Source organism: Epinephelus lanceolatus, chromosome 15 (assembly GCF_041903045.1).
Source record: "Epinephelus lanceolatus isolate andai-2023 chromosome 15, ASM4190304v1, whole genome shotgun sequence".
Classification (NCBI taxonomy): Eukaryota; Metazoa; Chordata; class Actinopteri; order Perciformes; family Serranidae; genus Epinephelus; species Epinephelus lanceolatus.
Window position 1 is genome coordinate 43,867,022 of NC_135748.1, and position 13,227 is coordinate 43,880,248.

A 13,227-nucleotide genomic window follows, 5' to 3' on the forward strand; every position below is an offset into this window, starting at 1 on the left:
AGTAACACTCGCTTCACACCGTGTACACAATGCTACACAACGTGGCGAACACCAGGCTGCCAACATTACATTACGTTCATAGCACCATTTCCAAGAAAATAATAAAGTACTAGGTCCAGTACATGTAACAGCAACACATACTACTCATAATATAATTATAAACCAAGTCACTTACTTATCCAACAGCAGCAAGGCAACATCCGTGTCTGCCCTCAGCCCAATTTCTTCCTTCAGGGCTCTCCAACGAGGAACCGTGTCTCGGCCGCTTCTTTGGGTTCTCCGCCATGTTGCTTTCTCTTTCTACCTGCGCTCTACCTCTTGCTATGACACTCTCTGCTCTTCCTCCCCCTCCCTTCTTGTTGTGAGGAAGCATTTCCTGTGTGCCAGCGCGGGAATGTCGCCGGTCGACATGCAAACTAAAAATGATATATATTGAAAAATACTGCGAGATGTTAGAGGAGCCGATCGGCTTAATCAGCATTGTGTCATCTCCTCTAGTAGTGGCTTGGGTGAAACGGACATTTACAGACCTGTAGAAGTTACACGCTATAGCTTTAAGAGTCTTTACAAATGACTCGATACTCATATTTCAGATGACTTGGGACCTGTAGTTTTCCATGACTGACTTGACACCCTGTCTCCCCCCCACAGAGGCTCCATACTGGACCAGGCCTGACCGGATGGACAAGAAGCTTCTGGCCGTTCCTGCTGCCAACACCGTCAAGTTCCGCTGCGCCGCGTCCGGAAACCCGACGCCGACCATCCACTGGCTGAAGAACGGCAAAGAGTTCAAGGGAGAGCAGAGGATGGGAGGCATCAAGGTGAGCCCACATGTTGACACCTAAAGGGCACTGTCATTTAAAGATTCACTTCCTCACACCAGCGCCAAAAAAACACTGTCAGCAGGAGGCGAGGCTCCGCCCACCTTCAGCCTCCATCACAGAGCCTTATAGCAAGGTATGTTAATCCTGCTGTGTGTCCATCAGTGGAGGAGCGGGAGTGCTGCGATGCTCCCTGGTGTGAGCGTCTATAAGTGGACGGGTGTGAAGCAGAGTGCTGAAAGAGCGCTCACGCTCCATGAACCTTCTCACGGTGAATAAAGGTCAGAAAACACGGCGCAGGGCCGGATGCCTCTGGCAGGATGCGGCCGCTCTGAGCCTCGGATAAACTGACTGAAATAAAAGTGTAGGGTCGAGCTGCTGTGCTGAGAGCAGAGTGGCACACACACACACACACACACACACACACACACACACACACATACATGCGTGCTCGCGTGCTAGCTGAATGTTGACAGTAATGCAGTGCAGCAAACAGCTGCTGTGCTCAGTTTGTCATGGGACGGACTCTAAACACTGGCTCCCATGTGGAATGGCACTGCTTAAAGTAACAGCGCTTGGTTTACTTTAGTGTTGCTTTAATGGCCCTGAGCTGTAGGATTAAAGGACAAACTCAGTGTGGTCACAACATCGGAATTCAAACAGTCAAAACGTGTGTTTGCTTCAAAATAAACTCAAATTTAATGACGTAGAAATTCTAAAACGATGCCCAGAGATGTAAAATCTTCCACGATCCCTCTGTCCTGTGTCTCACTCTCCCTCTGCCTGTCCTTCGTCCTCACTCCGTCCTCCATCTGTCCTCACTCCATCCTTCCTTAGTAAAGTGATGATGAGGAGAGAATTTTTGTTTTTGTTTTCTTGTGACACTAAAACTGCATCTCTGAGGCTGCATCCTCACTAAAACGTTTTCAATTTAAAAGGCACAACTACTGCTGCATTTACAGCGTCCACATCACTCCAACTCCACCTAACATCACCCCCCCCCCCCCCTCCCCCCTGGTCTTAACTTGCAAAGTGTCTTTAAGATGAACACATACAGACCAGGAAGAGACTCCAAACAACCACAAGGAGACACACAATCACTGCAAACTAAACAAAACAACCAAAAATGACCCAAAATATCTCAGAAAGACCCAAATGACTGCATTATGACACAAAAACAACTACAAGGAGACGTAAAACCTCCCCACAGTGTGTGTGTCTCCTCCGTAGAGAGGAGGTGAGGCCCTTTGTTTTGTGCAGACCATTGTTTTATAAGAGTTTATATGAGTTTGAAAACTCCAGAGCTGTCTGCTGTGTTTCAATGTGGACGGGTGGAGATGGAGACTTTTGAAAATGATGCACAGACCTCCAGGTTCTCTTCCTGTTTGGCTCTTATCAACCTCAACCTGTCAAACCGAAACATTAAAGTCAGGTCTACACACCTGAGTGACTGTATCCGTCTTGTGTGGGTCACCATGACTTCCTCTGTGATGGATAATGCTCTCAGCATCACTCTGATCTGTCACCAGATTTGCTTTGCACTGACTCCCAGTCTGTTCTCAGTCGCTCAGTCCTCCTCGTGTGTCACTTTCAGTAACCGTTCCACCTCGTCATCCGTCCGAGCTGAGAAATCTCTGCTCTCACTTTTTGCCATCCTTGTAGTGTTTCCTGAGAGTCGACAGTCTGAGTCTTGTTTACAGCAGAACACACATCACGTGCTCAGTTTGCATGATGGTCATGTGACGTGTGTTTTCAGGCGTGTGTGTATGAGGGATGTTCTGCAGTTAGTCGACTAGTTGATTACACGTTGCTCCCCTCACTAGTTGGCACCAGGAATATACCAGCCTTACTACTGATATTTTATTTTCATGTCTGCACATCTACATGACCCATAATCAGGGGATTAATCCGTTAACCAATAACAAACCCAACATGCCAGGTTGTTAACCCCTCGTCATCCATCAGCACAACACAGAAATGTTATCAGGTCAAATACACAAAACCTCACACATGGAAGATGTCCAACAACAACAGCTAATAATAACAATAATAATAATAATAATAATAATCAGACACGTTTCTTTTTCTAAAAAAGTTTGGTTTTGATAAAAGTGAACTTTTATGTCGTGAGCCGTTGTCTCGTGTTTCAGCAGCATTAAAAAAACCATTTTGTTGTTAGAAAATGTGATTAATGATTTAATCAGCTCTGATAATGTGCACAGTGTTCTTCTGCAGACAATATTTCACCTCAGAGATGAAGTTGTGCTCAGTTTTTACTGTTTCTGAGTGTTTTCATACTTTCATACGAGTCAACAACTTGAAACTTGTGTTTAAACGTCAGATAAATTAGTCATTAGGAACATATGTGGTTCGTATGGACAGAGATTATTTCTGAAAAGCTCATGTGTACATAGATTGTGTTAAAATGAAAGGCTGTCTGTGTGGACGTGGCCGGAGCGGAGCAGAGCAGAGTTAGTGTGTGGCGCTGCAGCAGCAGCAGCGAGGAGCTGAGAGCCGCTCTCCTCTCCCCAGTGGAGCTCTGGCATCTAAAGAGTTAAATGTAATGAGATCCTGCAGCTATTAACAGTTTACAGAGATCTCCAACATCTGCTCCCAGCAGACCAACAGCAGTTGTCTCCCTCCCCCTGTCACACACACACACACACACACACACACACACACACACACACACACTCACACACACCTGTCAGCAGCCCTCAGGACGCTCTGCAGCAGCGACTCTCAGCGTGTTTAGAGAGCGTCAGGATCTGTGCTGATAAAGTGTGTGTGTGTCGTTGCAGCAGGTTGATCCCACACTGACCGTCACAGCGTCTGCTCAACACATATATGACCTCGACCCAACGATGGGACGTTAAAGATGTTAGTATAGAGATGTTTCCGTGGTGACGGAGGCCATGTTAAGATCTTAATGTCGGGGTCTCAGTGAGGAGTGTGCAGTGCGTAGTGTGTGTGCAGCAGCAGCCGAGCGTTAACACTGTCCTGTGGGATGTTGAGTGTATAATTAGCAGCTGATATGTATAGCTGAGGATCCACATATGTGATGTCCTGTTGGCCTTGGACTGTGTTGTGTCAGTGGAGCTGTGACAGCGACTTGTCACCGAATCCACACACACAAATTCCTGGACATTTTCCGCTCTGTGTAGCTCAGCGGGTCCAGTTTGGCTCCAGACACTGCCGTGGGGTTTGTTCCCACTGTGGCCACCCACGCTGACAGAGCTGAGGACTGTGGTGCAGTGATGTGTTTAGGTGTCTGATCAGACAGGACGTGATAGGTTCAGCCTGGTGGTTAAATTGATTCTGATTCTGGCAGTGAGCGCAGGTTTATACATGGATGGAAGACTGAACGGGCCCACCTGGCTCAGGCCCAGGGGCCCCATAGTGTGAGGGGCCCCATAGTGTGAGGGGCCCCTGGTCTTCACCTGCAAAATGTCACTCAAACTGAGATCAAACAGTAAAGCTAAGCAGCGCTGATTAAATATGAACCAAGATTCTGTTTCTGAGTCTGTTCTGAGGCATTTATTGCTCTGGTGTGTTGCAGTGCATTCTGGTAGTTGTAGGCTTTGTGCCAAAGCCCTTTGTCTCTGTTGTCTCTGCTCATGTCTCGCACCACTTTCAAAAGCACTCACAACTTTGTGCTGCAGAGACGTCTCAGTGAGATTCTGCTTTAACTCGTCTTCATTTTGTGTCTTCAGCGGGTCAAAGGTCGGATTCACCTCAATCACAGAAAGGAAAGCACTTCCCTTATCTCTCCGCGCAGAGCTCACCCTGTTAATTTACTTTCAGTGAACTTCATTTAACTTTGTTCTTTAAACTCTTAAACTTGATTTAAACTTTACTGGATGTTGTGTGTCTTCATCAGAATGAACATGTTAAAGTCACGTGTTACTGCATCGGCGTGTTTATTACGTCTGTCAGTGATGGAGGTGTGAGATGGTTATTGAGACGTTCCTCTCTGTGTCTTTATCAGGATCTTATCACACACCTCCTCCTCCTCCTCCTCCTCCTCCTCCCTCCGTCGTGTCCCGGAGCAGTTTTCAAATCCAGTTAGCCCGTCACCATGTGGCCGCTGTTGGCCTTGAGGGAGGTGAACACAGAGGTCATCCTCTATAGAATCAGGCTGCTGGTTGACAGACAAGCCTGTGACACGGCCTGGCTTCAGAGGGGTCAGGGGTAACAGCTTCACCCATCCTCATGTCAAAACCTCTGCTAACCTCCTCCTCCTCCTCCTCCTCCTCCTCCTCCAGAACAATCCGCTGTGCTAAACCGTTTAAAACATGAATACAAAACTCATCAGTGACGTCTTTTCTTTTTAAAGTGACGTCCTGAAGATCATCTGTGAATCACGTCACATTGTCACCAGTTAACCTGAGTGATGATTTTAATGTTGTTATCTTGTCGCCTAATTTTTTAACATGGTTATCTTCAGATGCTGCTGCCACGCTGTGATTGTTGTTGGTGTCTGTGCACTGCATTTCCCAGAGATCACCTGTCAGTCAAACACTGTGCTGTCTCCGTTCTTTGTTCTTTATTCCTGAGAGGTTTCTGCAGATGTTTCTTCTCTTTGTCCCGTCAGTCACAGTGGTTAATGCTCCGCCCACTCACAACAAGAAAACCTTTCTGCACACCACAGATATACGTTATATATTTGTACGATTCATATGAATCATATCAGTGTTTCTAAAGTGAGGTAGTATCAGAGCTGACTTTGTCATCAGGAGGTGGAGGGGATGGTGGAGGGGGAGACGCCTGCTAAGCTGCAGACAACTGTTAGAGCGACCCATCGTTGTGTTCCTGGCGCCTGTTTAGCCCCTTGATGTCGGTGTATTTTAGCATCCTGTCACTGTTTTTCCAGCCAGGTGATAGTGCCAAGACATCGCTGTGTTTTCAGGCTGGAGAGTGCCAAGAAAAGCAGAAATTTGAAGCCAAAATATGATTTTATTTCTCCTTTCTTTTCCGTCTTGTCTTTACCTTTATTTAACCAGGAAGTCTCAATGAGATTGAAAATGTCTTTCACAAGAGAGACCTGACCAGAATGCAGCAAACACAACATACTATACAACAACTACTAGAGAAAAACAATCTCATGTCTCATGATAATCTCATGATATGGAAATGAATGATGGTTATTTTCTAACATTCAGATTTCTGTTTGTCACTGTTGTACGCCTGAAGTGATTACTGCAGTCTACAACTGTCCAATTAAACAATGTTTTAACGTTTCATCAACTATAATGTGTGTAACAGGTCTGCTACCTGCTGACACAACTTCAGTGGTGGTTGCTTGGTCTCACTAAGGCTCATTCTGTCTTTGGCTGTTCACCTGAAGTCTCTCTATCTGTGGATTCCACAAACAAGGGAAAATCTTGGAGGAACACAGAGGATCTAATAATGTGTGGACAGATTCATTTGCTTTCGTCTTCAGTGCTGCAAAGTTAAAGTCCTAAATAATTATGAATAAGCCGCTGCAGAGGAGCCAAAACAATGACTGCTCCTTTAGACCTAATGAGCTCATTCAGGCTCAACAGGCTGTTACTGTTATTCAGATACGTGTTGTGGCTCCAGGCTGATTTGTTTTTTCTCCTGTTGTTGGCCAATACCGCCTCTTTTAATATTTTAATTTTAATAGTAAAGGTTGCGGCACAGTTTAGCCACAGCATGGCTGAAATGTAAAGACACATAAAGTTTATCTGCTTCATGATAACATACAGATGTCTGTGGTTTACAGAAATGTACAATGTCGATATTTTTTTCTGGTGTTTGTAATGCTGCTGAGCACCTTCATGATATTTTGATATATAATATATACCCTCAGTGTGCCGTGGCTGCAGGAAACATTAAATGCATCATTTGCTGTTACCGAGATGGTCTTTAGTTTTAGTTTGAAGAATCTGACACACTGTGGATATTCACTTTATTTAGATTCATAAGGAGCAGACGGAAGAAGACTGAACAACAGATGTTATTAACGGACTGGCTGCAGATTGAATCGTCACTGTGCAGACAGACAGACACGTAACAGACAGACAGAGTTTCTGTGGTGCATTCAGTGTGTCCGTGTCAGCGCCCTGGTCAGCCCACCTCACATGTGCCTGTGATGAGTTCATGGTGCAGGGTCGGGGTAGATGGGTGGTAGGTGAGGGGTGAGGGGGCACCCTGAGTCCTGACAGCCTGACAATGGCCTTCTAAAGACTCTATTCCTGGAGCAGGTCCTCAAGGTGAAGCGTCTTCCTCTGCTGTCCGCTTTCACATGACAAGATCATTTCTGATCCGACAGCCGTGCTTAATTTCAGCTGAATGAATCGCAACCGTGTCAGATTTTTAAGGTTTGGACGGCTGATGGGACGATTCTGTCAGCCGTCTCTCAGGGCTGCCAGCACGTGTGTGTGTGTGTGTGTGTGTGTGTGTGTGAGACTGTAACTGACTTGCTTACTGATCCGTGATCAGCACAATGCAGTCCTCTCCACTCAGCACAGTTTGTCATTTAGTCTAAGTGCCGTGAGATGAGTGTGAGAGAAAGTTAGTGACTGAGGGACCATTAAGGTCCATTACCCGCCCACTAAAGTACCTCCTGTCTTCACAGTGGAGTGCTTCAGAGAGGCCTTTCACAGGACGCTGCGTGTTCGGCTTTGTTCCATCCTGACAGCAGGTTTCATTGTCTGTACGGGCCTGAAATATCATTTGTTTCTGTCAGATATGAGGAGATGTACACACATACACGCACACACACACACACGTCAGGTTCACCTCCTACAGAACGTGTCTCACACTCGGGTGTATTTTCTTTGTGGGTTTTAGGTTTGTGAAGGACTTTTCTTACAGCAGTGTTATGAGAAAGTGCTGGTGTTTGTCACGCTGCATTCAGGAGCTGCTGGAAATAATTTATTAGTCTAGTTTGTAGTTTTAATGTTTACTGACTAACTTTAGTTTTTAAAGAGAGAACAGAGTGTCAGGAAAATAATTTCTCAACAACTACAGTTCAATGGTGTTAATATTTGCAGTAGAGATGTAACGAGAATCGACACCTCGGTACCAGTGATCGATGGCAAAATTCAAAACGGCAAAACTTGTTTTTTTGTTTTTCCTCAGCACCTCTTTGGTGCGTTCTTTCAAACCTAACAGATGCAGAAACGCCTGCACGTGTTCTCGTCTGTGGTAAAATGACAAAAGAAGAACTCCTCGACTCAACAGAAAGAGAAGCGTATTATTCCTGAGGCCGGCGTATGTTGGAGCACCACGTGTTTGCACTCTGCTACAAACACCAGCAGTGTGGCGTGCGCCGAGCGTCTTCTCCTGTGAAAAACGTCTTCTTGTTCGCTGAGTGCTGCACGTCAGCCATTTTTTTCTGGTCGCCAGGAGTTGAAAAACATTTGGAAAATAATTTAATGTAGTGTTTTTATTAAAGGAGTGGATGTTGAAGTTCAGAGGATTTGTTTTTACTGTGGTGTTAAAATTAAGAATTGTGGAATTTGACTGGTGTTGGTGTCGACTCGTCTGAGTTTCTGATATCGTAACGTGTCGTATAATAATCCCTCTGTAAAGCACACATCAGACAGACCTGATGTATAATCTCAGTTTCTTCAGCACGCTGCAGGTCGTTCACACATGAGCACTGTGTCCATCTATTGAGATGCGACACAGAGAACTAAACGCTGCGTCTGTTGAAACTAAATGAAACAGTAAATAGGATGTGTGGCTCATTTGTAAAATGGAAAATGAAATTCCAGCAGGGCGACGTGCCGGAGCATTGTTCCACCTTCCCAGACAACTGTGGCGCTCTGAGCCTCCTCTGGCGTGGAGGGGCAGGGCCTGAAGGTCAAAGTTCACCCCTCTATTGAGCCATCAGATGGAGGTGGGGAGAGATGGGCGTGTCGCCGGCCCATTGAGGCGCCCTGAGTCTTTGACAGCCACAGCCAATGCTGTTGTGTGTCGCCACATATGGTGGAAGGGGTTTTATTGTGTTCATGCTAAACTGCGGCAGCACAAGCAGGACAAAAGTTGACAATGTAATTATTGTGTTTGGTTTAGTGCAGCTCGCTCGGCTCTTAACTGATTGTTCAGTCCCTGTTTTGACAGGTTTCCAGGGCCGGCTCCTGAAGTGGCTCCACACTGTTACTTTTTAAGACTTTAAGCACTTTAAATCCGTGTTTTTCCAGGCCAGAGTTTAACACAGCCCGGGTTGTGACTCTCTGTAGGCTGCGCAGGAATTTCTGCACTTTGCAAGATTATTTTTGGACTCTTTTTAATTTAGTCCACCCGCGCTCCTTCACCTTTCCCCCCTGTCGTTTCACCCAAATGCACCAGGGAGTCAAAGACAGATTCTCACCCATTTTTTCTCCTCTGAACTCTCAAACTTCCAATTTCACAGTCGTCTCCTGGATGTTGATGCAGCGGCACACAGAGCCAAACTCAGGCAACAGAGCCACAGACTCTGCCAGCTTTAATAGCGAGCCCTCGGGGCCGCTTCTATCTATTTCCGCTTTCTCTGTAGGTCAAATTAGACGGTAGCACAGTTCCGGGCCACTGCTCGGCTCTGACACAGTCATAAATTCTGGTAACTGGCCCCGCTGGTTCTGACAGGGCTATTTTGTGAGGTGAAGACGGAGGGTTTGGACTATAAAGGGAGCAGAGCTTCCTGTGTTTTCTCAGACAACTGCTACACTGCAAGAAATGTCTGTCTCTCTCTTTATGAAGCCGTTAAGCTGGCGGTTTATGATTTGATTAAAGAGGTGAAGAATCAGCCAATAGGGTGAGGTCACCTCGCTGTGCTCCACGGCAGGCTCCGTCAGGCCGGCAAAAATATCTCAGAATAAAGCTGATAACTTTGTTTGTCTCAGTTCAGCACCAATCCAAACCTCCTCCTCTCGTCTCTCTCCTCCATATAAAGACGTTAACGTCTCTGTTGGACGCACACTTTTTGCAGTGTGAAGCTGCCTGTCCATTCCCATGGCTGCTGCCCTTCTGTAGGTCCACAGCCAAAGCCCTAAAACCTTTAAAGCCTCGTATGACTCGAACGTAAGCTCCTTAATAATTTAATTCTGTTTGGAATCTGGCATGATTGGAATGGATGGGATTATCACGTTTGGGGACTAATGCTGCAGGTTCACCAGAGGTTAGCCAGAGTAACACGCTCATAACAGCAGCCGCATGTAGGAGGAAAATAATTAAATGTGCCGAGAGACAGACAGACGAGACTTAAAGAGGAAACGTGACTCAGAGTTAATAATTAACAAAGAACAGGAGATTCAGTTTGAGTGTATTCACACTCGAAGCAGCTGTAACAACGGTGGCATTAAAGTCCACAATTAAGTCGTTGTAACTTCTGCTGAAAGTTCCTAGAAGTGACAGTTAGGAGGTCACAGTTCAGATCGGCTTCACGTTAACTATCAGCCACCACTGTCATACAACCAAGTTGAGCTGTAACTACAGATGTGTCATATCATCTCGTTCATGATAACACTGGTATCATCTTTAATATCTTACGAAAAATCCATTGACTTGTTGACATATTGCTGTCATACTGTTACCCACGGCAACAACAAGCATGTCTGAAAAGCGAGATGATGATGGACTCCTTGGTGGTTCCAAAAAGAGGAGGAGCTTCAGTAGTGTGGAATAAAGTGTGGCGTCGGCTCAGAGGGAACTCGTTCAGCGGCTCCTCTGGCAGCAGCACAGTGATTCTGTCTCAGGTTACAGCCTGATGATCAGAGATGATTTATATATTTATAGATCCAGGCGACATTTGTTTAAATGTGATTTAGTTGAAGTATTAATATCGTAACAGAATCTGACTCTGAGTTACTGTTGTTGTTCACAAACTAAAGAAATGAGAGATCATTTTAGTTTTTACTGAGGATTTGAAGCAAACTGTAAAAATACATCACTGATTTTGTTACAGTTCTATCTTCTTATATTAATAATAATTTTCTTTAGTAATTCTTCATATAGTCAAGAATATCATTATCACAAAAATATCCTGATATTATTTTAGGGCCATGACGCCCAGCTCTATCTGTAACAGCAAAGTGTCTGAGTGAATACAGTTGGTCAGGAGTATTCCTTTAGTGTTTATAAATCGACTTTTCATTTGAAAGCAAAAGTTGTTAAATTTTCCTCTTTTAAAAGTGACATAATCTCATTTTTAAATGAATAAAAATAAACAAATATTAGATGCAAACCATCAAAAAAATATTTAAAAAATAGTTATTGTGAAGATTTGATAATCAGAAATACTTCATTGACACTGAGGGGCAAAGTGTCATAGAGTTTGTTCTTTTTAAACTTTCGTTTGAATAAAAAATATCAAATAGTGAAATTATCACAATCCTCAAATACGTAGATAAAACATAAGACTAAAATCTGCCCAGTTTGAATCTGGTATCTGCAGTTTGGTTTGATTTTCATGCCGACAGATTAAATTAAAGGATTACACGCTCGTCCACAGATTAGATCATAATTACAGCTTTTATTGAGCTGAAACTTCGCTGGGATTTTCAGAGTGGAAACATGCGTCATTTTTCTTTTTTTTTCTTTGACAGCAGCCACGAACATTTCAAACTGAACATAATCAGAATCTGCAGTAACTGAAGCTGTCAGGTAAAAACAATAAGGATTACCTGTTTGCCAACTGGGCAATTAAAATCCCACGTTGGGCTCATACATTCAGCAGCTCAGTCACTCGATGGGGCAAAAACAAATCAACAAATGTTTTTTCTTCCTGACGATGGAAGTATCTAAGCAGTGAGCCATCTCACTTCCTTCTCTGTTTAGAGTAACACATTTATTTATTGACTTGTATATTTGACGAGGACAGATGCATAAAACGCTGCTTCATATGTAAAATACAAAGCTGCAGACAGGTTTGTAGTCAAGGCTAACTTGCAGCCTCTGACCCTGGTTAGGCTGTAGAGTCAAAACAGGAAGTGTAAGATTACTGAGCGTGGAGTCATTTCATACAGTAATACAATAATATAATAATATAATAATTCATGCACAGTAGCCATCGACACTCATGAGAAAATGGCGACGGGCTGAGGTAAAGTGTGCGAGCTGACACACAAATGTGTTGGATGTGGGTGAAACTCCAGCTCTGTATCACACACTTTAACACAAGTTTGAGAACAAGGAGGGAGAAACAGGATCAGTTTCCTGACAGTTAACTTTAGTCTTTGTTGTAGTTTGATAACTGTTAACAACTGTTCAGAGGGCGAGAGGATTTCTGACCGAACAAATGAAGAAAGAAGGTAACACTGAATGATGTCATGGCATCAGAAGCATTAAACGTCTGAGTAGCTCAGCAGAAGCACAGAGCCCTCGCTGACTTTATGTTGTGATCAAATGAGGTCTCTTTATGAAATGGAGACTGAAATAAAATCGTAACTGAGATCGCAGCCTCGTTCTGGTTCTGTTGGTGGTCTTGGCCTCTGAGCTGCGACTTCAGCTCGTATTTTACCACCTTTTAGCTTCCCTTCTCATGCGTTGCCACTTCTTTCTTTCTTTTCCCTCCTCCTCCTCCACCTCCTCCTCCTCGGAGCTTGGAGCTCGGCGACCGCAGCAGAAGGCGTCACTCATCTGCTCATGAGAGCAGCCATTGACTTGAGTTTGACTCCCCGGCTCTGAGAGGGGTAGACGGGGTGGAGCCATTTGCCAGCGTAGAGCGGGCTGCTGCTCTATGTTACCACGCAACTGCAGAAAGCACACACAGGCATAATATTTACACTGTTACATTATTTTCCGCATGCGCCTCCAAGACAGAGTCAAGGAGTGTATACTGTGAGACAGAGGGAGGAGGAGGAGGGGAGGAGATCCTCGACCTACTAATATATACGTCCTGTGAATGGCTGGCCTCCTACCTGCACGCGTGGGGTTAAACGTTTGTGAAAACACTAAGCCCTCTCCGGGTCGGCACATTTTCCTACGCAGGTGATGTTAAGTGTTCCACCCTGAAAAAGGCTCTTTGTTGACATCACTCACTCCCGTCTTTAGTAATTCTGACCTCTCTCGCAGGAGTTCACTCCACGCTTGTCTCGCAGCAGTGAGCACAGCGTCGGTGTCTGCGCCGCATGTTTCCACTTAAGCTGCGGAGGTCGTCCCTCTTGGCCCGTGGAGACTCTGCCTATCGATGCGTAGCAGGTTCTCTGTTCTCGCCTCGCCGTGCTGCGCTGCTCCGCTCACTCTGCCTCTGAGCGGCTTCTGAATCTGTCAACTTAGTATCTGTCTGCCGCTGCCGTCCACACACACATGCTTTAAATTACTACGCAAAATGTAACCTTGGACTCTGCGGGGACGGATCGCTCCTGACTGGCACCCTGGAGCCAATTTCAGAGGTGCAAAAAAAGAAGCCAGCCTGTGCCGAGTGCAGACGGAGAAGAAAATGATTTCAAGAGTC

The 13,227-nt window shown here is 45.1% G+C and overlaps 1 protein-coding gene across 9 annotated transcripts in view; it reads left to right on the forward strand.

Annotated features, from left to right (window-relative positions):
• The window catches only part of fgfr3 (fibroblast growth factor receptor 3), a 102,522-nt gene that overhangs the window by 57,060 nt on the left and 32,235 nt on the right, over nucleotides 1-13,227 (forward strand). For all 9 annotated transcript variants that reach the window (XM_078175384.1, XM_078175385.1, XM_033643085.2 and 6 more), the window contains exon 5: nucleotides 652-821. In XM_078175384.1, coding sequence (XP_078031510.1) covers nucleotides 652-821 — 170 coding nt within the window. The remainder of the gene's footprint in view (nucleotides 1-651; nucleotides 822-13,227) is intronic.